The sequence below is a fragment of the Podarcis gaigeae genome, assembly GCF_964106915.1.
Source record: "Podarcis gaigeae genome assembly, chromosome: 6".
Lineage (NCBI taxonomy): Eukaryota > Metazoa > Chordata > Lepidosauria > Squamata > Lacertidae > Podarcis > Podarcis gaigeae.
In genome coordinates, this window is record NC_139682.1 from 16,993,576 (window position 1) to 17,017,327 (window position 23,752).

The 23,752-nt window shown below is 43.4% G+C and overlaps 1 protein-coding gene across 5 annotated transcripts in view; it reads left to right on the top strand.

Annotated features, from left to right (window-relative positions):
• ZNF217 (zinc finger protein 217) overlaps nt 1-8,668 on the top strand; it is a 33,183-nt gene extending 24,515 nt beyond the window's left edge. For all 5 annotated transcript variants that reach the window (XM_083744161.1, XM_083744162.1, XM_083744159.1 and 2 more), the window contains 3 exons: nt 671-2,212; nt 4,745-4,871; nt 6,085-8,668. In XM_083744161.1, coding sequence (XP_083600287.1) covers nt 671-2,212; nt 4,745-4,854 — 1,652 coding nt within the window. In that variant the 3' untranslated portion in view covers nt 4,855-4,871; nt 6,085-8,668. The remainder of the gene's footprint in view (nt 1-670; nt 2,213-4,744; nt 4,872-6,084) is intronic.
• Nucleotides 8,669-23,752: the final 15,084 nt, after the last annotated feature.

Below are 23,752 nucleotides of genomic sequence, written 5' to 3' on the forward strand. Positions count from 1 at the left end.
AAGATTTTAGTCTCTTTCCATAGTATGTGGTGTTCAGTGAACTCCAGAGAACTGTGATGTTCAGTGCTAGAAGCTATATGTGTGTTGGGAGGAGAGGCTGTTACATGTCCACATTGACTCCAGGAATGTAAGCATCTTCATCAACATTGATGGCTCAGAGCTCACCTCAGAGATTTAGCTTGTAGAAGGACGTGGAAATTCTCAAGTTGCTTTGCCACTTGCTTGAGGGTGGGGGAGTGTGGTAAAGGTCCTTGACATGCCTTATGCTATTCCAGAAGGATGTGATGGTACTCCTTAGTTTTCAGCTTCAGTTGCTTACTGCTACATGGCTCAATCCTGGCTAACCAAGAGACTCACACAGTGATGTTGACCTCTTGAAAATGTATGCAACTATAGGGAGGATTATCACCTTGGCTATATGCTTTGTTGTTTATCCTTACTTTTGTCATGTCTTTAGCAAAATGGTCATCTAAACTAAAGCAGCTAAAACTTCCTCTAAATCAAAGAAATATTAGTACTTAGTGAAGCTCCAGTGTTAGATTTTGGCAAAATATTGATTCCCCCAGCATATTTAGTGGAGATGGGAAAGGATATCACAGATTCCCTTCTTGTGTCCTTTTAGCAGAGGGAAATGGCAATAGCTCTGACTTCTCGTTTGCAACTCTTTCAGGTGAAAAACCATACAAATGTGAATTTTGTGAGTATGCAGCAGCCCAGAAAACATCTTTGCGATATCACTTGGAAAGACACCACAAGGACAAGCAAACAGAAGCTGCAGCAGATGTGAAAATTGACAGTAAAGGTCTGCTATCTTCTCAGGAGATGGGCTTTTTGCCAGTCCGCGATTGTGTTCCAGAAACCAAAAATCTGAAAAGACTCCTGGAAGATGCCAAAGATGCTAAAGGAGGCCCACCTGTAAAACAGCAGAAAGAAATGCTTTCCTCTTTTCAGACTGCACTGAATAATATCACTCAGGACACAAATAAAGGTACAAACTATGGTGGCTCAAATGATGGTGCATCAGTTCCATGCCTTGAAAACTTAAAGTTGGGAAAAATTGAAATAGAGCTTCAGGAAAACAAGCACGTTGATAGGTCTGAGAAAAGGAATTATGTTTTGCCAGAAAGTGTGCTTTATTCTGGTGCTGTGAAAGGTGAAACAAATATGGCTCTTCTAAGCGACAATTCAGAAAACTCGAAATGCAGACTAATAGCTCAAGAAAAGCCCTTAAATTTATCTACTGGCTGTTCTCTGGATGCTTCAGCAACTGCTGCCTCTCAGTGCTCCTTAGCAACCAGCACCTGCTCCTTTTGTACTTACCGAACACTATATCCAGAGGTTCTAATAATGCACCGGCGATTGATGCATAAGCCCCCCAATAATTCCAACGCTGCTAATAAAAATAGCATCAGAAATAGGGCAGCTCTTAAAGCCAGACGTACTGGATGCCCACCTTATCTTCTGGGAAAGGATGTGCACCCTCTGCCTCTTAACCCTGGGAAAATCAAGTCTTCCTTGCCTACCCAGTCAAAATCCCCGCATGTGGAGAAGGCTACACATTGTCCCACTCTACGGAGCAAAGCACCCATTTTTTCAGCGTTGAACTCTAGCAGCTCGGCACCAAGTAACTTGAAATCATGCAAACTGCAAGTGATTGGAGGTCAGATTACTAGCTCTAGACCACAGCATGAAACCCACAACAGCCCCAGTAGCACTCCTGTACAGGATAGAGGGAAAAAGCTGGATCCTAAAGCAAGAGTTTTGGCTTCTCAATTAGGAATAGCAAGTAGCAACATAAATGGCTCTCTTGAGACTCCGTTGAACGAATCTGTTTGGTCAAGCAATCGAGGAATAGAGTTTCTCAGTAACAGACCTGCAGGGAATATAAACTTGGGATTTGATGAACTGCCTTCTAAAAGAGCAAGGTCTAATCTTTTGGCTCCAGAACAGACTGACCCTATGCTGTATCGGAGAGGAACCGATTCTGGCAGATTACATATTGCAGGCAGATATGCAGGTCTGCTACCTCAGGAATATTCACACACCAAACCTGCTGCCTCATTCCTCCCAGCCAAACAAGGGCTCATGAGCTCTGAAGTAGATGCTATAAATCCAGTGACTATTCTGAAGCCATACGAAACATATGGTCCTGGGCCATATTACAGTTCCTGTGGATCAAGTAGCAGCCAAGTCCCCAGCTCTTCAAAAGAAGGTATTCACATTGTGTTTCAGCACTTTAAAAACAAACTAATGCTTTCTGCTTGCTGAATCAAATTAGCATGTTTTAAGTGACTGCACTGCTCACAAAAACTAGAATTTACCAGCCATTTATCTAATCCTCAGTGTGTATTTAAGAACTTGGATGTGATTGCTGTTGTCTCATTAATCCTGGGCTTATTAAATGTATCTGGGGGGAAATAGGATAGCAGACATATATTTACTTGCTGCTACAAAGTGGGGCCCAATCACAACTATGGCAAACACTTGGATTTCTCTGTGGGATATTTTGACTTCTGCCCCAGAGGAGATCAACGCATGGCTTCCACTGTGAACCCAAAAATTTTCCATCTAGACATTGTAAGATAGGTTACTCTGTTTTTTCTTTTTCTGACCAATCGCCAGTAATGAATTTCTTTTTTAAAAAAATGAGAGTGATCACTTACCGCCTCCTTTACTTCCCCAAGGGCTTACATTACCAGAAGACAGGGATTTGGCACCACACTATGTTTTCACACAGCATGTTGCTAAGAGCAGCTGCCTTCAAGCTGCATAGTTTCTGTTTTGCAGAAACTGTTGTGCATGTAGATTTTATGTCAGCCACCCTGGGTGCTCTTTTGGGAGGAAGGGCAGGGCAGGAAAAAAGAACAATTAATAAAAAATTAAGGGAGGGAGAACAGAGCCCTAGTTCCTGCTCTTTGTTATACAGCAGTGGGTGGGTCGGGGGAGGCTAGGTGTGGGACTCCTTGCCTCTTTTTCTAAACTTTGTCAGTAACTTCTTAAAGCTAGAAAGAAGAGTTATGCCCTATGCCAGATTGGAGAAGGCTGCAGACATGCCAAATTCATGTGTATAGCTGATGACCACACCTGCTGGCCTGAGTCTTTAGGTTCAGGTGGTTACCATTTTGCGCATGTCCAGTTGACATGTGACCAGTGACATATGGGTTGTTTGAATCCAGAACAAGAGCACAACAGTATGGGCTTATGCGCACTTGGGGGCCAGGAATGGAACCCCCCACACAAAATGGCGACTGCCTGTATATGTATGCCAGCTCAGAGAAAAAAGCATTAGCACAAGATGTGCAACCTGGACTTAGATCCAGGGCCAGCACAACGCTTGAGAGTACCTGGGACAAAATACTCTCACTAAAATGCTGCCTTGTTGCCCCTCCTAGTTTTCCAGGTGCAAAGGGAGCAGCAACAGGCACAAGTGGGAACAGACAGCAGTTGGGGGCCATGCAGTACTGAAAGTAGCGGAGCTCCAGGTTCCTCAGCACAGGGAAGCACTAGGTTCGGTCAGGTGGCCGCAGCCGCAGATTTCATTTCCCTAGAATGCTTCAGAGCTGCAAACTGAAATTGCAGAGGGATTACACATTTGGGTAGGGCATTGGGTCTTCAGGTGGCGGCACTGGAGCTGCTGGGCCCTTCACAGGTCCCCCCACCTAAATTAAAAAAGGGAAGGGGGATGCCATCAACAGCTACAGGACCCCTGGGATTTTTCCAGCCATGCCGTGTGCTGATTCAGCACTTGCCTGAATCATTATCTCTGGGATGGTATGGACTTACTGTGGTTGTTTGTCACAGGAGCAGTTCCTGAATTACATTAGTGATATAGTTGCTATTCGCCCTTGGCTGCAGTGAAGTAAGAATAAAGAAAGCATGAGGAAGCATGTGGGAAGTGCCTGCACCTACATTTTCATGGCTGTAATGGTGACGAGGCTTTCTCCATGTGTTCAGATCCCTCTTGTGCAGCTGCTTTATTCCTATTTTCCAGAGTGGTCTCAATCGGATTATTTGTTTTGAATACTTCAGGAAATTATGTATGCTAAGAGTTGGGACAAGCAGCGGCTAAAGTGCTTTGCTGCCTCAGGCCAGGGTTTTCGCTAGATGATTTGAACCCACGGTTCTACAAACTCGCTGCCTTGTTTTGCAATAAAGCTGCATTTACGTGGTTATTATTCCAGCACAAGTCCCGTCCCCCCCAAATTTGGGTATAGCAAGTCAGTTGTCTTGTGGAAACAAATTGGTAACAGTGCATAAAATGGGAGCTAGATTTGGCTTGTGCAAGGAACTTGTGCTAGTCTTGTAACATTTCTTTGCACCTCCCACCCAGCTTTAAAACAATTGGATTCATGTCATGCTACAAACTGCTTTTGATTCAAAAGCAGTTGGTGCTGTTTTGAGGGGAAAGCTACTGTATAGCACACCCACCCCCGCCTTGAGCTTGTGCAAAAGGTTTCATGGTTCATTGGGTCCTGACCATTGTGTTTCGTTGAGGTATGCAGATCATTATCATTGTCTGAAGTAATTCTTCCAGCATTTTGCATTCAAGATGGATTCAGCTGAGTTCATGAAAACGATCAAAATGTAATTGCAAAAAGTGTGTTTATAGACAAGTTATTCATTTGAGCAAGGGCAAAGGAAGAATGCCATGGTTATTTCACTTAAGTTCTTGAAATTAGTTTTGTGGCTATTTCTGGTCTTACTGGTAATGTCTTCTAATGTGCTGGGTTGTTTTTTTTATTAGGAAAAAGGCCAGTGTCGTATCAACACTTGTCTAGCACCATGCTGCAGAAAAGAGGTTACGAGAGGCTTATTGGCAATACACATAATCGACTGAATGACAAGAGAACATGATTTTGCTACAATGAATGGTAAACAACTTTTTTTATTAAAAAAAATTAACCTCGGGAATAAGGATCCTCCCCCCTCCCCACAATTCACATATTGGCAGGAGGAACACAAAAAAGTAATGAGAATTGATTGTTGCAGACCCTCTTATCCCAGAACAAAAAGTGGGCATTATGTGCTTGTCAGTGGTCAAAATGTAAAAATATCATGAGATACAACTAAAAAGGAGTTACTGTCCAGCATGCTTGTGAGGTTCAGCTCATTATATGTTGTGCCATCCTGTTGTAGTTTAGTTTTGGTGAGTTTTAAGAGCTTTGCTTCTTTATGCGAAGGACAGAATCTTTATTGAATGGCACTGGTTTATTCCTGTTCTCATGGTATCTAAAATAATGCTTTGATTTGCTTATGCTCATCTTTCGTAATTGAGATGGCTACCCAGGACTATTCAGTTTAAATATTCTCTGTTCTGTGGTCCTGTTGCCTGTCTGTCTGAGAAACTAGGGTGCAGCCCTAAGCTGTGTGGTTTCTCCATTTTAAGGAGAAAAGGGTGCTGTGTGAGAGGATTTGCTCTGTTATGTAAATATGAGTCTGAGTTACCAAGCACTCTTACTGGGCTTATTGAATGAATGGCTTTGGCCCAGTAGCTTTGATATTCCAGCGTTCAGGGTTGTCCTATATTGCTGCCCCTAACAGTTTAAGTATCAACACTTTTTAAAGTAACAATGTTAGTGTGTTGACATATCTCAAATAGTGTATGATTCACCTGAAGATTCCCCTCTTCACCTTCCTGGAAATGTTTTCTTACTTGGTTTTCTAAGTGTGTGTCCTTCATTTACCTTGCTTGACCCCCCCCCCCCCCCGTTTGACTTGTTTACAAGAGGATATGTGGTTAAGGCCATTTAACGGGAACCTTCAGGTCCTTGGTAGTGCACTAAAACTAAAATATAACTCTTGTAAGGCAAGATTGAGGGGAAATGGATAACACAATGGCAATGTGTCGCTGATCAAGCATTCCTTTATGTAATTGGGGAGAATTTGCCAAGGGGTGTGTGTGCTATTTTCCATATTCTGGCACCAGAGTTTATAATCTGTAGCCTAAAGTTCAACACAGTTTTCCCTATATTTGTAATCGCTTCTAAGTAGTATTATTTCTGAAGTTTCCAGCCCCACTATGCTGCTTTTTTTGTATCTGTTGTGAGTCATTGCCATAGAACCCTTTTTGTTTGTGTGTTCCAGGTATGAAGATGCAAATTTTGATTTCCCTTGCAGTTCATCTCTTGAGAATAATGAATGATGAAAGCTACCAAACTAAGCTGTGATTGTACTGTTGTATAGAGAGAAACACTACAGTTCTGTAATGGAAGGTCTGACCCCATTTGTACATTGTGGACCTAAACACTGTCTTCTCAAGACTAGCTTGCAAAGAACTGGCAAATGCATCTGTTCCTGATCTTGAATAATATTTTTTCTCAGAATTATCATTGACCAAATATTCAATATAAAGTATATTTTTGCATACTTGAGTGCTGCTGAAAAGAAATCCAATTTAGAAGCTGTGTGTAACCCTTGCACCTCAGGTAAATCTGTGCATTGAGTGTGTCTGGTTTAAATACTGGGATTATTTTTGTATAAGGGTAGTAGTTTGTCAAATTTTGTTTTGTGCTTTAACCTATGTACATTTTTGAAAACGTTTCCAAATGAACAACATACTTTTGTTTTCATCTTATGCAGTTTAAATACCAGCTGGAATAAGGCAAAAACATTAACACAAGTACCACAATCTTTTCAAAGAAACCGTGTACTTTATTTTCTATCAATAGGGAGTAACACATCTCATAATCCTTGGCATGCAGTCACAATTCAGATAAAATGCTTTTTGGCCTCCAAGCTATTACTGAATGGATCATACTGCAAAAATGCATAGCTTTAAAAATATTTTGTACATATGCCTGAAGCAGAAAACAGCATTCCTGTTGAACCCTGATGCAACTTCTTGTACCAGTTACAAAACTTTATATTTGCAAATATAGTACTCCTTGTTTGTCCAGCAGCCAAAGCAAGGACATGACCCACCCATTCATGTAGCTGTATGCATGGGAAAAGACTTCCACATGGTACTATGAAGTCCTATTCCACTCCCCACCCCACCTCCCACCCCAACATTCCTGTCCATTTTGGGCCAGAATATAATGTCATGTGCACTGCCATTACTTTCAACTGAAGGCCTGTCTCGCCTCCCCCTCCCACCTCACCCCACTCCTCCACAGATCTGTGTATATGGGGCAACTGTGGGCCTTCCCCTGTTGAAGGCAATGGCCTGCACATTTCATTGTGCCCAGGGCTATATTCACCAAAGCAAAGAGGAATGGTGGTGGCTTTACTTAGGGACCCACTCCTTTACATTTGGAACTGTGTGCTGTGCATGGAGTGCAGCCCCAAGTTTTTTGATAGCCTTGTCAAGGAACTGTTGGTTTTTTTGTGTGTGTGTGAACCCAATATTTTTTCCATTGCACATGACAATAATGAATGGAAGAGCCGTCTTGTTACCAGCCATGGTGCTGTGCATACTGATGATACAGCATGTGAAGCCTTTAATGACTCATTCTTTTCTTTGGGTTTGGATGTCAAACATTTCCAGGAAACAAATGGTTTCAAAAATAATTTTTGCACTGTTGATTTGTGTGTTTCTTATCAGATGTAAAACAGCAGAACACAGACTTTCTTGGCGATTACCCCACAACCCCATATGCAACTTTGAGACATTTTAAATTAATTTCTTACTTCCTGTGTATTAAGGGATATGTAATTTTGATGTCTCTGTAAAACTGGCAATGTAATGAAGTGCTGTGTATCAGGAAATTGTACACAATTTACCATTTTCCTGTTCATAAGCTGAGCCATATGTACATAAAATCTAGATTTGTTTTCCTAGTTTTGCACTTTTATAGCCTATTTTTTGAAGATAAATTTGCGTGGAAGATGGTTATTCTATTTTTGCCTTACCCTTCAACGAGTCTTATAGGATGTGTAAAATAACTTGTCTGTATCCTTTTTTTCAAGTAGTAAATCTTAAAATATAAAAGACCAGGGCTATGTTTAACTATAGTTTGTATGTTTTTAAAAGATCTTCCTCTTCGTTTTGGTGCAGTTTTTCTAAAACTCTCAGTCTCTTTTCAGTATGGAAGAGAACGAAGAACGCTTTCAAATTTGATTCGGGACATCTCTCTCGTGTTACCTTTATTATGTCACTGGAGCTGCTCCAGCGCAAGCTTCTTCCTTCCCTACAGAAATAATATCATAAGTCCTGCACTTGCTGGGTTGGTTTCCGGAAGGGGAGACACTGGTGGACCCTTTCCCCATGGTCTGGGGTTTCCAGTGCTCCTTTTGCAGCACAAAACAATGCAGCTCATATATTGTGATGTTAACACAAGAGATGCCCTCAATTGCAGCTGTACACCCAAGCATTTCCACATGGGAGTGCCATGAAAGCCCTGTCAAAACAGAGGATCTGCAGCAGCAGAGCTTTGTAGATTGCAGCCCTGGTCTCCAAAGTAGGTTTTGCCCATCAGTATTAACTATGGGATACTACTGAGGGTTTTTTTGGCTTTTTGTTTTGCAATAGCAATGAGTATACTGGTACAAATTATCAATTTGTTGTATTTATTTCCTACCATCTTGATTTGTTTTAATTGTGGAACCTCCCTTAAGTTTGTCAGGCTGTAGACACCAATTCAAGTCATTTAATTTATGATGTGTTTTCAGTTTAGTGGAATATGTTATTACATGTGGATGTAAATACAACTTGGCATTTTTTTGCAAATACTCTCGTCCTTGTTTCACTTTCTGAACACTAGACAGTCAAAATTTTACAGGGTGGTTGTGTGGTTTTTGTTTGAACGCAAGTTGCGTACAAAATTCCAAGTACTGAACGGTCATTCTGCAAGAGGACTAAAGCAAGAAAATTACTGAGGAGTGTCTTAGAGGGATTTATGGAGCAAAGTGAAGTAGTAAAACTGATGTCAAGTGGGGGGGGGGGAGTCTCGGTTGTTTTCAAAAGTTTATTAGGGTTTCTTTTTAAAATATACCGTATATAGTGGTACCTCGGGTTACAGACGCTTCAGGTTACAGAAACTTCAGGTTACAGACTCCGCTAACCCAGAAATAGTACCTTGGGTTAAGAACTTTGCTTCAGGATGAGAACAGAAATCGCACAGCGGTGGCGTGATGGCAGCGGAAGGCCCTATTACCTAAAGTGGTACTTCAGGTTAAGAACAGTTTCAGGTTAAGAATGGACCTCCAGAACGAATTATATTCTTAACCTGTACTTGAATCAGTCGTTCTTTGGGGTCTGCTTGCGGTACTGGTGGTCAATATTACTTTTAAAATACTTTATTTGGCGGGGGGTTCAACAAATAGGTGTTCTTCCTTCATTATCAGTTCTTTGGAATCTGAATGAGGGAAAGGGCAAGGTCTGCTTTATGCAGCCCCAGTAGTTAAGTGAAAATAAATGGAAAGGGCTCACTTTAGAACTAATACAAGTAAATACCAAGTTTCACTTCATTGCTCAAGAGAGGGAAAGAGCCCTTTCTCTCATGGTTGACATCACTGTGGTGTTTGAACTTCAATTTTATAAATGCATCTTGACTGCACACACAAAATATCCACGATGTAGTATTAATCTTCAAGGCAGGTATAGCATTGTCACGCAAGTTGCATTTTTATTCTTCCCCCTAGAAAATGGGTGCAGAGGTCAAGCAGGTGTATGCATTAGTAATAAGAAAATGTCTTGTTGTACTTCTACTATTTATTAGTATTTACTAAATTTCTATACCAACCTTCATCCGAAGATCAATATAAAAACACAAAAAATACCATAATAACAAACAAAAACAATACCTTCCATACGGAGTTGAAAAGGCGACAGCTTGATATAATGTTTTTGTCTGGCTCCTAAAGATATGTAATGAAGGTGCCAGGCGAGTACTAAGAAACAGTCTCCAAAAAGAGCAGTCTCAAAAGAATTATCACATGGAGCTGAGTTTGATTTCCTCCCACTTTTGCTATGTTGTTAATCTTATAATCAGCAATTCTAATGCAGATTTGGTTCTTGTGTCTCCTTCTGTGTGCCATGCAGGCAATCTGCCTTAAAAATAAAAATTAAGCACACACTTATTTTTTTAAAAAATCATTTGGCACATTTTAAAAAAAGTACAATCAGCTGGAAAAAGATTGAAAAACTTATCGGGGGTTGCATTGAGCCAATCCGTATCGTACAAAGCCAGGTTCCTCTGCAGTTTCTTCCGAGTGTGATTCACAAATGGAACATGCACGTCTCACCAGCAAAAGGGCACAAACTTGTACATTAAAGTAGCTTTAAAAAACAGGATACATCTCTTCCATACAGAATCATGAAAGTATCACTTTTTGTATCTGACAGGCACCCCCTCAAAAATAGGTAGCAATTTGGGAAGCAAAATCTTCCTAGAGGCTTTTGCTTCTGCTGGAGTTGGTTATGCATATTTCTCAGGTGAAGAAGGTCTCCTTGCAGCTGTTTGGATCACTGCCAAAAAGAAACCCGGAGGACTAATGTGACTACTGTATCCAAGAGATGTTTCATACAAGCAGTTTTACACACATTACAAGTGTACACATCGGCTTCTTCTAAAGCAAGTATTGGCACCGTGAGCATTGACTACTGCCTGATTAATGCTCACAACGAACAGATGAAAGTAGCTCATGCCAAATCAGACCACAGGTCAGTGCTCCCATTCGCTGCCTGACTCACTCTCGCCACAGCAGCTTTACAATAAATCAGGAATGGGGGGCCTGTGCTCCTCACCAGATGTTGGCCTTTCTGACTGCAGCTGATGGGAATCGAGAGACCAAGAACGGTTGGTGAGCCACTGGCTCCCCATCCCTGAAGGACAGCATTAAAAACCAAAAGCTGAGGATAGCAGGGAGTGGCTGCCCCCAAAGCAGAGAGCCAGTCCTCTTGTCTCCCCTGCTCAGTTGCAACTCCCAGGTGTGTGGTTGTCTGTTCTGTTGAGACTTGACTACAGATTCAGGTACCGTGCATATATTTACGATGTAAACTGCTTTACTTACAAGGTTCTATGGGAGACGGAAGGGTTAAAGATGCCTGAAAAGGAAGAGAGAAGCACCTAGGGACATGTTGTTGTTTAGTCATTTAGTCGTGTCCGACTCTTTGTGACCCCATAGACCAGAGCACACCAGGCACTGCTGTCTTCCACTGCCTCCCGCAGTTTGGTCAAACTCATGCTGGTAGCTTTGAGAACACTGTCCAACCATCTCGTCCCCCTTCTTCTTGTGCCCTCCATCTTTCCCAACAGCAGGGTCTTTTCCAGGGAGTCTTCGCTTCTCATGAGGTGGCCAAAGTAGAATCATAGAATCATAGAATCATAGAGTTGGAAGAGACCACAAGGGCCATCGAGTCCAACCCCCTGCCAAGCAGGAAACACCATCAGAGCACTCCTGACATATGGTTGTCAAGGAGGCTTAAAGGCTTAAAGACCTCCAAAGAAGGAGACTCCACCACACTCCTTGGCAGCAAATTTCACTGTCGAACAGCTCTTACTGTCAGGAAGTTCTTCCTAATGTTAGGTGGAATCTTCTTTCTTGTAGTTTGGAACCATTGCTCCGTGTCCACTTCTCTGGAGCAGCAGAAAACAACCTTTCTCCCTCCTCTATGTGACATTCTTTTATATATTTGAACATGGCTATCATATCACCCCTTAACCTCCTCTTCTCCAGGCTAAACATGCCCAGCTCCCTTAGCCGTTCCTCATAAGGCATCGTTTCCAGGCCTTTGACCATTTTGGTTGCCCTCCTCTGGACACGTTCCAGTTTGTCAGTGTCCTTCTTGAACTGTGGTGCCCAGAACTGGACACAGTACTCCAGGTGAGGTCTGACCAGAGCAGAATACAGTGGCACTATTACTTCCCTTGATCTAGATGCTATACTCCTATTGATGCAGCCCAGAATTGCATTGGCTTTTTTAGCTGCCGCGTCACACTGTTGGCTCATGTCAAGTTTGTGGTCAACCAAGACTCCTAGATCCTTTTCACATGTACTGCTCTCAAGCCAGGTGTCACCCATCTTGTATTTGTGCCTCTCATTTTTTTTGCCCAAGTGCAATACTTTACATTTCTCCTTGTTAAAATTCATCTTGTTTGTTTTGGCCCAGTTCTCTAATCTGTCAAGGTCGTTTTGAAGTGTGATCCTGTCCTCTGGGGTGTTAGCCACCCCTCCCAGTTTGGTGTCATCTGCAAATTTGATCAGGATGCCCTTGAGTCCATCATCCAAGTCGTTGATAAAGATGTTGAATAAGACCGGGCCCAAGATAGAACCCTGTGGCACCCCACTAGTCACTCTTCTAGTATTGGAGCCTCAGCTTCCTGATCTGTCCTTTCAGTGAGCACTCAGGGCTGATTTCCTTAAGAATGGAGAGGTTTGATCTTCTTGCAGTCCATGGGACTCTCAAGAGTCTCCTCCAGCACCATAATTCAAAAGCATCAATTCTTCGGCGACCAGCCTTCTTTATGGTCCAGCTCTCACTTCCACACATCACTACTGGGAAAGCCATAGCTTTAACTATATGGACCTTTGTTGGCAAGGTGATGTCTCTGCCCTGCCAGGTGGATCACGTTTGGTCAAAACTCTCCACTATGACCTGTCCATCTTGGGTGGCCCTGCACGGCATAGCTCATAGCTTCTCTGAGTTATTCAAGCCCCTTCACCACGGCAAGGCAGTGATCCATGAAGGGGAGCTGGGGACATAGGAAGCTGTTAACCCATTGCTTCATGTGCTTCAGTATTGTTGGCACCAGGGTCTGGGTAACCACTTTCAGCCAGTAGGCTGGGTCAAAAAGTGACTAGCCATCTATGGTCCAAATGGAACAATTGGGTGGGGCTGGCCATCTGTACAAACACCTGTTGTCACATAACAGTAGGTGGATTGCATCCCTGCTGAAAGTAATGGGGAATGCATTCTGCACCAAAGTTTAAATAGCACTGTATTTGGAGCTCTGCTGCAAAAGAACAATGGTGCCCTCTAAGCTGTGTGCCAAGACTTTACCTGTCCCTTGCCTGATGTCAGTTGAGTGAGAGCTGCTGATCAAAAATAGTTTTGCTGGCTCATTCAGTCTATACCAGTGTTTCCCAATCTTGGGTCTCCAGTTGTTTTGGGATTACAACTCCCATAATCCCTAGCTAGCAGGACCAGTGGTCAGGGATGATGGGATTTGTAGTCCAAAAATAGCTGGAGACCCGAGATTGGGAAACATTGGTCTATACGTTGCAGATTTCCTACAGGTGGTTTACAGGGGCTCCTCCCAGCCTTGCCTGGAGAGACCAAACCTGGATGCAAAGCACTTGCTCTACCCATGAACCACAGCTCCCCCCCGCTTCATTTCCCCCCCATCAATTGGCTCTCTCAGTCCCTCTATTAGCATTATGATTCTTCTGTACATGCAAGGAACCAGTCATTCAGCGTGGCAGCACGAGAGTAGTGGTTGGAGTATTGGACTAGGACCTGGGAGACCACGGTTTGAATTCTCTCAGCCATGAGATTCACAGAGTGCCCTGGGGCCAATCGCTGCCTCTCAGCTGAACCTACCTCACAGGGTTGATGGGATTAAACAAGGGGGAGACCTCCTTGAAGAAAAATGTGGGATATAAATGCAATAAATAAAACACTTAAAAAGTATGTACTTGGGGGGGAAAGTACATGAAAGTACCGTACATAAATTTTGGAACTCCCCATTACAGCCTTTGTGCTGTATTGTTTTTTTTTTTTTTTTGTGCCTGCTAAAATCTTGTTTGTTTCAGCAAGCCTACTCAGGCATGCATGTTTTAAACATGCTGTTTTTCACATCTAATTTTATTATGCATAATGGTTTTAAGTTTGCTGGCTTTATTTAAGGTTTTTATGTTGAACCTGTTTTTAAATTCTTGTTGGTATTTTTAATGAATATTTAGATTTCTTTGTAAACCACTCAGAGGTTTTCATAGCAAGTAGTATATAAAGTTTGTTAAGCAAAATGAGACAAACATGGGGATTGGGAGCCCTGTGTTTGTCTCATAATCTGCCAGGTGACGTGACAGCCATGCTTATTTTAAGATGGTACTAGAGTCCTGTAAAATGTACCAGGTGAAACAAGAGACCTAAAATGATATCTATTGATGCCCCAAATTTTCCACATCCCACATGATCTATGCAAGAGTTAGAGGAATTCAATTTCCTTCCTCTCTCTTAGGGAGAGAGTTACAAAAATGCTTTCAAACAGGTTAATAAAATCTGTAGCTGTCACCCATTCTGAACCTGATTTAGGCCTGGTTATTCAATTACCTATCCCAGCTAAATGTTCTCCAGTTTAGCTAACTTGTTCCGTGGAGATTTTGTGGATTAAGTATTCCTTTTAAATCAACAGCAGCATGTTTGGGTTTTCAAATGTGCTGTGAGTCATGCAACCACAAGGTGACAGTGTGAGCTCATGTTAGCACCTGAAATGCACACAAAGTAAAGAATGGGAAAATATTACTGAGTGCTTAGATACCAGCTGCAAAGTTACCTCCGCCTAGCAGCAAGCAGAGCACAAAAGGGGCTTTCTCCCCACACATCAAGCACTACTCAGCGATCTTTCCCCTTTCCCTATTATTTCAAGTGCTCAGCCATTTAAAGCTCATAGGGCTAAACTGGCTGGAGGTTAACCAGCGAAAGGAGCGTAGGTACAGGGGAGATTGTGATAATCTGTACTGAAGACATTAATTTTTGCTACAATCTAAACCGATTTATTTGAAGGGTGATTTGAAGAATTAATTAATGCATGGCACTTCTGAACAATTTAAATATATTGCTTGAGCTTATCAATAAATGTGAAAGTAACTGCCAGCACCACCATCAATATATCTACTGTATATATGTCTATATATCTATATCTATATCTATTTCAAATATCATTTTGAAATGAAGATCTGCAGGAAGAGGACCAGAAGCTAAAAGGGTAGGGGGGGAAAGTTTAATATCCAATACATTTTGGATCTCTCTGCTGCTGCTTCAGCAGGCGGTTTCAAATACACAAATTCAATCTTTTGTTATGTTGGGTGGAATTAAACTTCACATTAAGCAGGGTATGCATGAGTGGAATGCTGTTCACTTGCACAACGGGACTTCCCTGCTCCACTGCAGCCCTCCCACACATGCCCTAAAGCTGTTCTGGCCCCCCAAGCCCCCCCATCCTGAACAGATTTAGGATGTGCAGGGTGGAGGGATGAGAAGGGGGAGGAAAGTCCCATTGTGCAAATGGACCTCCTTCTACTTGCACAGCAGCTTGTTTGTATCCCATCTCCTCTCTCCCCATTTTTTCTTCTGCTAGATTGGGAACTGGCTGAGGAACTGGCATTTCTCTTTGTGAAGATGGACGGGGGGGGGGGGGGGGAGAGATGTGCAAAAATAAACAGGAACAGAAAGAGTCGTCTGGAGGCAAAATACACACTTTAATTCCAAGCCCACCTTTCCTCCAAAGATTTATCCTTGTTCTTCCCTCTCTCCTTCCTTCATGCAATCCTCCATTGTTTTGGGAGTTACCCCTCGCCTTCTGGAGCAGATTTGGGGCAATCAGGGGGTGGAGAGAAGGGAAAGCCATTGTGTTAGTGCAAATATTTAGTTGAATACCAGCATATGGCTGTTTGGGGTAGACATATGCTGCCCAAAGGGAGTGGGCAGGAAAGCATGCAATGACTGCTGATCCTAGCAGCTGTGACAGATCACTTGTGATCTTGCCCTCTGTTTTGTGCATGAAAAGAAGGAGCCACCACAGGTGGGGATGACAACCCCTGGCAGAGAGGCCCAGCAAATAATATCTCACCAAATGCCCGGAAACCTAAAGAAACCCTAGGGCTATCCACTCTTCTCAAAAATCTGAAAGAACCTAAAGAAAATCCTAGGCAATATTGCAAATTGGGTTAAATGGATTTTTAAACTCGTGAACTCTCAATCCAGCAGTGCCTGGGCCTCTCTAGGAGAGAAATGTTTTAATGGAAACGAAGAGGAGAGGGGGAACTTCCCGTATCACTTAAAAACACGGCCTTGGATTCTCTCTTGAAATATTTGTTTGTTCACCTTCTCCGCAGAACAGAGAGCAACAAGGGGGAGGGAGCTAGTAAAAAGCAGGAAAAACTAGGTTGTATTAAAATATCCTCTGCACTTAGGGCAGTAAATTACCAACGGGATTCAAAATGGACCATAAATTGAGTATTTTAGAGTATGTGAAGTGGGTTTCAGGGCTGCAAAGTGAGCTTAAAGTGTCTTTCCCCTTTTGTTCCTCTTAATCACACAGCTCTTCCGAAAAGCATTTCATCTCCTTGATGGCATAAAAGGGTAAAACCTGTATGTGGTGTTGTGTGCTTGTGCTTGCGCTTGTGCTCTGCCAGACCCTCTACTTCAATTTCTTAAAGGGTTTCTTCCCCCTGTGAAAGAGGCTTCTCTTTGTTTGTTCGGCGGGGCACTCTGTAATTCATTTGGAACAACTGAGCTCTTCCTGTCATGTCTTCTGGGCTATGCCTTCCCCTAGCTCAGCCTGTTGTTAGCTTGCCTTGTCTTTTGTCCAACCAGCCTCTGCGATTGGTTCCCACCCTCTGTTCCTCTGGAGTAGCAGTAGTAGCAAGGAGGGGCTACTACTGACTTCTTGACAGGACGTTTGCTGCCACTTACTGGGAGGAAGAGAACGAGGCAGTGGGGATACTGGTGCTGCAGAGGTGAACCAAGAGAGCTGGTCTACCCATGATCATTCACCTTACTTGGACCAAAGGCTACATTCACCCTTGGCAAAACCTCTAGGGGTTGCATGCCAGCGGAAGGTGTGGCTGCCCCACACTTTGATGTGCACAAGAAACACAAACACGGGCAGGGAATATGCATGTAGGACCAGCAGCAGCTGGCAGGGAGGGCCATAGCTGTGCACCTGACCTCCCAGCAGCAGAGTCACTGCCATCTGTTGGGAGAAGGAGGGAGGAGAGAGATGGTGTGTTATTTAGGTGCACCAGTGGGGGTTCTGGATTGGCAGAATTGGCAGAATTCTGGATTAATATTTTTTTGGAAGCCACCCAGAGTGGCTGGGGAAGCCCAGCCAGATGGGCGGGGTATAAATAAATTATTATTATTATTATTATTATTATTATTATTATTATTATTATTACTGGTGGACTGACATTTCGAGGGCCCTGAAGCTCAAACTGTTATGGGGGCCTCTTCACAACTAGCAATCAGGTCTGGGTAACCACTGCCATCTTCTTCAATGGAGTTTTTCTACGACAGATCGCAATATTGCTGCGAGTTTGCGTTTTTGGAATCCACTTAAGCACTTTTCCTCAACTCATTGTTCTTCTTCTAGGGCAGAGGTTTTCATCCTTTCTGTGTCCATGTCTTTCTTGAACTAACTACATTATTTCTGTGGCTCCCCTGTGCGGAAACTCGCTCAGAGCCTCAGAAGCCCAGTTATGTCTTCTTGTGAGTCCTCTGGGCAGCTGCGGCCACTGCCCCTGGTCTCTGAGCCACCCCCCCACCCCCAATAGAGGTGCCTCCTTGATGGAGACTGGCCAAAGGTGAACGTGAGGCCAGCATCTTACTCATGTTGGGAGGCAGCAGTAGCGGCTGCTGGCGTTTCCTGGCCTACATGGTGCAAAGGCTCCCCTTTGGCGCCGGGCATTCCCAGGCAGGCATTGCACACAGCAAGCACAAGAAACGTCAGCGCATTGCCTGTCTGCCTGGCTGGGCTCCCACTTGCTTGTCCATTCCCAACAGCACTGGCTGGCTGGGCTTCCTCACCCACGTGCTTGTTTACTCCAAGGCCACCTCACTCCTGGTAACCAGCACCCCCTGGCCAGCCCCAGAGGCACTATTCGCCTGGGGAGCTTGTAGCCAGGGCCGCTGCAACAAACAGCCACACAAGCCTTTGGGAGGCAGAGATGCAACAGGGCATCAGAGGAGGGAGGGAAGGAAAGAGAGACGGAGGCCAGTGTTGCCTGCGGCACCCCCGACAATCATTCAAGGCACTCCAGGGTGCCACGGCACACTGGTTGAAAACCACTGCTCTAGGGTCTTGACCTCTGTTAAAAAAAGGGGGTGCATTAGCCACAGCAGAACAAGCAATTTAACACAATGCTCTACCTTTACATCATCTGTGGTATTGACTCTGAGACTTTGGGATCTTTGAAATATATACAGTACAACCCAAATTGATCAATCTGACTTGCGCGACTCAAATTGGGTCTGCTAAACCCTTCTTTTTTTTAAAAAAGCAATGTGGACTAAAGTCACTTTTCAGGCCTCCTTGGATTAGGGGCCCTTAAACTTCATTAGTTTCGTAGTAGATCTGCCCCTGATTGGCATTCTGGGTGGACCCGATGGGAGTTGTAGTCCAAAACACCTGGAGGGCACCGGGTTGGCAAAGACTGCCCTGCAGGCTACAGCAAGCCATTGTGTCTGGTGATTAAGCGTTTTCATTCTTATTTATTGATGAGAGGACTTTGGAAGCCTCTGTCCCTGCTCCTGCTCCAGTGAGGAGAAGGGGAGGTGGGGGGACAACGACTCACACCTAAATTATTCCTTTCAGAGTATTGGCTTCTGCTTCAGAACTTCAGGATGTGAAGCATCGCCCAATTCGCAGAGAACATTAAAGGAAACGAGGGAGTGCTTAGGGAAACTAAGTGTTAAACAGGGCCATCCGTCTGGGGCAGAGCAGGGGAGAAGAGAGTACTTGATGTCTCAATCATGGCTGGTTTATGGCCTACAATCCTTGAATTTGTGTGACAGCAATCCAGTGCCTTACATAGATTGCATCATAAATAACCCAAGTCCGCAGTGGTCAGAGAATCTAAATGAGAGAAAGGAAAAAGAGATGTAGAAACAAAGAGTGAGTAGCCGAGCAGCGAGTTACCTTGAGTCTTTTTTTAGGGTTTTATAAGTAAAGACAGGAAGGGATGGGAAAAGTGTGAGTCAAACACAGGCCACGTTCACAAACGGCACTGCTAATGCCTCTTAACGCAGCTTTCTTTCGTTTTCTTTCTCTTGTTGGTGAATATTGTTCACTCAGAATGAAATACGGCGAAAATCCATCGGGAATAAAGTTATATCTATTTCATGGGTCCCTTTTTATGTTAGTCAAACCTGTGTTTGACTAACACTTTTGGCCAGTGGTCAGCAACCTTTTACAGCCATGGGCTGGTCCACCATCCCTCAAACCTTGTGGGGGGCCGGACTATATTTTTTGGGGGGAAATGAACGAATTCCTATGCCCCACAAATAACCCAGAGATGCATTCTAAATAAGGACACATTCTACTCATGTAAAAACATGCTGATTCCCAGACCGTCCACGGGCTGGATTGCCTTAGGTTGCCTACCCATGCTTTTGGCAATCACCCTACAAGAGGACACTTTTCATTTGGATGAAATTTGCATGTGCCAGTTTATACATACCTATAGAAATAATTTCTATGATTTAAATAGAAATACACTCCATCTCACCACAGTGGGGAAGACAGGGCACAAGGCTGCCTCCTTAGTCTGCTCTCCCAGGGAAGTGATGGAAAAGTTCAGGTTTTCTCCTGCACTCTTGTGCCTGATGCTTCTTCATCTATAAACTGGATCTGGACTGGATAGTCCTTCAAACAGAGGACTGACCTCTGTAACGTATGGCACATGGGCAGTCTAGTCCTGATTTTCTGGGAAATGCTCCTGGTAAATTGCAGTTCCTATAGATTGGAAGATGGGAAGACAGGATATGCTAACAGCAAATGCTCCTTAATAGTCATTGGCAAAGCAGCCAGGCACATCTTTTGCTAAGGAGATCCTTGGCAGGATGTTCTGCGGGTGCTTTCTAAAAGGCTAGGAAATACTTGGAAGGTCCCCCAAGGAAGCCTGTTTTTCTCCTCCTACTATTTGAGTTAGGGAGTGTCAGAGAGAGGGAAGGGAGGAGTTTGGGGCTCTTGGAGCTTAACAGCATTTCTGGGATGCTAGGCATCTCTGGAGATCTGGTGTTGGGTTGTGGATTCAGCTATTTGTTGGTATATTTTAGCTGTCCCTCTCCACTTACTCTGAGAGCCAGTGTGGTGTAGTGGTTAAGAGCGGTAGTCACGTAATCTGGGGAACCGGGTTCGAGTCTCCGCTCCTCCACATGCAGCTGCTGGGTGACCTTGGGCCAGTCACACTTCTTTGAAGTCTCTCAGCCCCACTCACCTCACAGAGTGTTTGTTGTGAGGGAGGAAGGGAAAGGAGATTGTTAGCCACTTTGAGACTCCTGCAGGGCAGTGAAAGGCAGGATATCAAATCCAAACTCTTCTTCTTCTTCTTCTTACTCTCGACCCGTATAACCGTAAATAAACTCAAATATTACAAACCTCTCCAATCTCCAGTGATCTTCCTCCAAAGGAAACCAAACCTGGGTAAGCACTACAACCCCTGGAATATCAGAAGAGCAAAGTGTAGCAGTATTTTTGGTTTTCCCAGGATATTTTTTGCTATTCTGCCCACCTTCCTGTGATACCTTTTTGAGCTGCAGGAGCTGTCATTCTGCAAAGCCCAGCTCCCTCTCCAAAGTCTCTAGTAGTTAAACATGTGTGTGTGTGAACATGTGTGTGGTTCATTCACATGAACACCAAGGTGCCATATAACATATTGCAGATGTTGTAATTTTGTTTATCCCACAAGGATATTGTGAACAAACTAAACCAAAAGACTTGTCCTCCTTTAAATCACCACAGAACAGTCTCCTGTGCAGTGTTGGACAAAACCTTCAACAACATGCAATAGTTTGAGATGCTTCGTGACCTGAAAACTTCTGCACCCAAAACAGCTGCTGTACCCCTGAATGATGACCCTTCCCCAATGTGCATGAGCTCATTTTGAGAAACAAATTCTGATGTTTCTCCATTTGTGCTCTAGATGGTGAGTGAGCTCAGTCATCTGCCTGTAAACGCTCGCTGGAGTGCGATATTGGCTTTGGAGACAGTTTTGTGAAGGCTTTCCGAAGTGCAAAATAACTCTTGCACTCTTTTGATGGTGCACCCTCTCCTGCACTTGAAAATAGTGGGCATGACATTTCTTAGAATTTTTTTTTTTTAAAAAAAGGTTGATATCTGAGGAGGCCTGTGAAATGTCTGGTGTTACTGCTCAAATACGGGAACCGCAGGGAAAAGAATAATGTAAGCCTCTCGTAGAAAGAGCTACTGTCTGTGGGGCTTATTTCCTCTTGAGGTCAGATGAACCTCCTCCCTTCCCCTCCCTGGTCTCTAACGCGAAAGAAAAAAATACACACGCACACATAGGGAGAAATCAATCCATCAAATGTCATTACAGATTTATTAAGCCTGATGTATAAAGACTTTTAACATCTCCGGAAAGCATAAAAAGAGCACTTCTGTTCAGTCTTGTGCTTTGAAAATCTAAATATATTTTTATCATATAAATAATTCTTTTCATGTTTTTAAGTGCATCTGTGTTTTTTTTAAAATTATTATTCCCTCTTCAAATTTCCATTTTACAATTGGCCAAAACTGAAGCCTGCCTTGACTGAAATGAAGCTATTTGCAAAGCAAATGATGTTGCGAAGCATGTCTATGGCAAACCGTATCAGCTAGATTTCAGAAAGGTAGTTCAATGAGGAAGGCATTAAAGTGAGGGACAGCCTCCAGCAAAATCATAATTGAACACACCCAAGCCCTTAATGTCTGCAGTTGGGTTTCCTGATGCAAATTATGATAACATTTCAGATGGGAATGGTTGCTTTCCAATAACTGCGGTGAGAAAGAGATGTGGGTTTTATTTTCTCTACCCCCTGCCACACAGCAAAGAATTGCTATGTTTCTTTTTTTAAAAAAATGTAAATAATATATGTATAGAAACCTTTTCTAATGGAAATGAGGCATTCAGGATTATATGCATAGTACGAGAATTACTGCTCCTCTTTCTGAACGCAATGGTTAAAGATGTGTGATCTGCAGGTTGCTGTGGACTTTAATTGCTACTATAGAACTTGAACAATTTTATTTTCAGTGTTTGTGGGTGGGGAGGGGAACCCTGGTGTGTTTTCGGTGATCCAGCTACAGAACTTTACCCAGCTCCAAGTTAATTGAGGCTGCAAAGTTATTGCATATTATTCCCTCAATATAACAGTCTGCTGAAATCATATGCAGAAATACTTCTGTCAATAGTCAGGCATTTTCTTTTTTAATTGGGAAAAGGGGTCCTCCTGCAAATAGGCAGCCTAGATAAATTTGGGTCTGATTTATCAGCACTGAGAATAATTTTGTTTTGTAAAAAGCAATTGAAGCAAAAAAGAGGAATCTGTAAGGAATCTTCCAAGCAAGTGATCCCACCCTCTCCAAAAGTTGCTGGCATATTAGAAAATATTGTTGAATCCCATTCAGCTGACTGTAGTGCAGGTGTACAGAGATTTGCCACCTACAGTAGCTGAATAGGGCACTACTCTTAAAAAATTTCATTGGTTTGAAAAGGAAAAAAGGATTTTATGTTGGGAAGATTCAGATCCAAGATCATTTTATTTGCAAGCACTAGGTGGTGCTGTATTCCTAAATGTGAGAGCCCTGTGGTTTCATTTTCTTCCATCCCTTCTCCCCCCCCCCCCTTTTATTTTAACTGTAAGGACCATTCATAATCATCAAAACCAAGTGAAACATGGTTTTGATTAAAACAGCCTGTTGGCTCAATAATCTTCGTAATTTTAAAAACATCCTTAATGTGGAGGAACAGTACTACAATGTCAGCTCTGGCCTTGGGGCCCATTAGAACAGCAACAAAATAAATAAGAAGGAGGACTGTGAGGTCATGAAAACAAAATTAAGCTAATGTTTCAAATTTTGACAATTACGAATTGTTCTTCGGAGAAGACTCCCTCCCCCCCTTCTTTTTTAAGGAAAATAAAATAAAATAAATTCAGGCACTATTAGATAAAATACAAAGAGGGTAATTGTACATGAGTATGAGTTTTCTCATGGGGGGTTTAGCATGCCTTCAAAGCGAAACTTGGACGCCGTTTTTATTTTTATTATCATCATTTCCCCTCCTGTCCCCAGAACCGGGCAGGTTTCATGCATATACAGACTTGTTTTCTCCTTCCTTCCTCTACAAGCTACATTTCAATTCCTCATAGCGGAATTAAGAGATGATGAGCGAAGAAAACAACACAACTGTGATAAAACGGAAAGAGCAGGCATAATGGCCCAGGGTTTGTTGAAGGGTAGGGTGGGGTGTTCTCCCCCCCCCACACACTTTGTGTTTTGTAGGAAATGGAAACAAGCAAATATAAGGCGACTGGGGGGGGCGGTTGGGTGGGGGGGAATCTGTGTTCATTAACATGGCAATATAGTTATTTACAAATATGTACAGTATAAAAAATGCATCAAAGGCTTGAGTTTCCCATCCAGCCAAGCTGCAGTGCACACAGGAAAGCAGCTTGCTTTTCCTTGTCCCCGGTCCTTTTGCCCCCTCCCCTCCCCGCAAAACCCTCCGCCCCACCCGTTCCACCCAGAACACATTGCCCCAATTATACAAGCAATATAATCTATACAGCATGCGGTTTGTAACAAAAGTAGTGCAGACGCACCGAAACATTCTTACAGATACAGTTGCTGTAATTTCTCAGTGGGGGTGCGGGGTGCGGAAGGAGTCTTGGATGGGTCATTTGTACAGCTGTGTGAGTGTGTGAGAGAGAGGGGGGGGATGGAGGGAGAGCGGCCCAGACTTGTCCACCTGATCAAAGAGCAGTGCTCTTTTGAGAACTCGCTCGTCTACCAGCACTGCCCGAAGAAGTCGTCGAAAGCATCCTGAAGGTGCAACAGAGAACATGCTGGCTGACAAGACCGCAGGC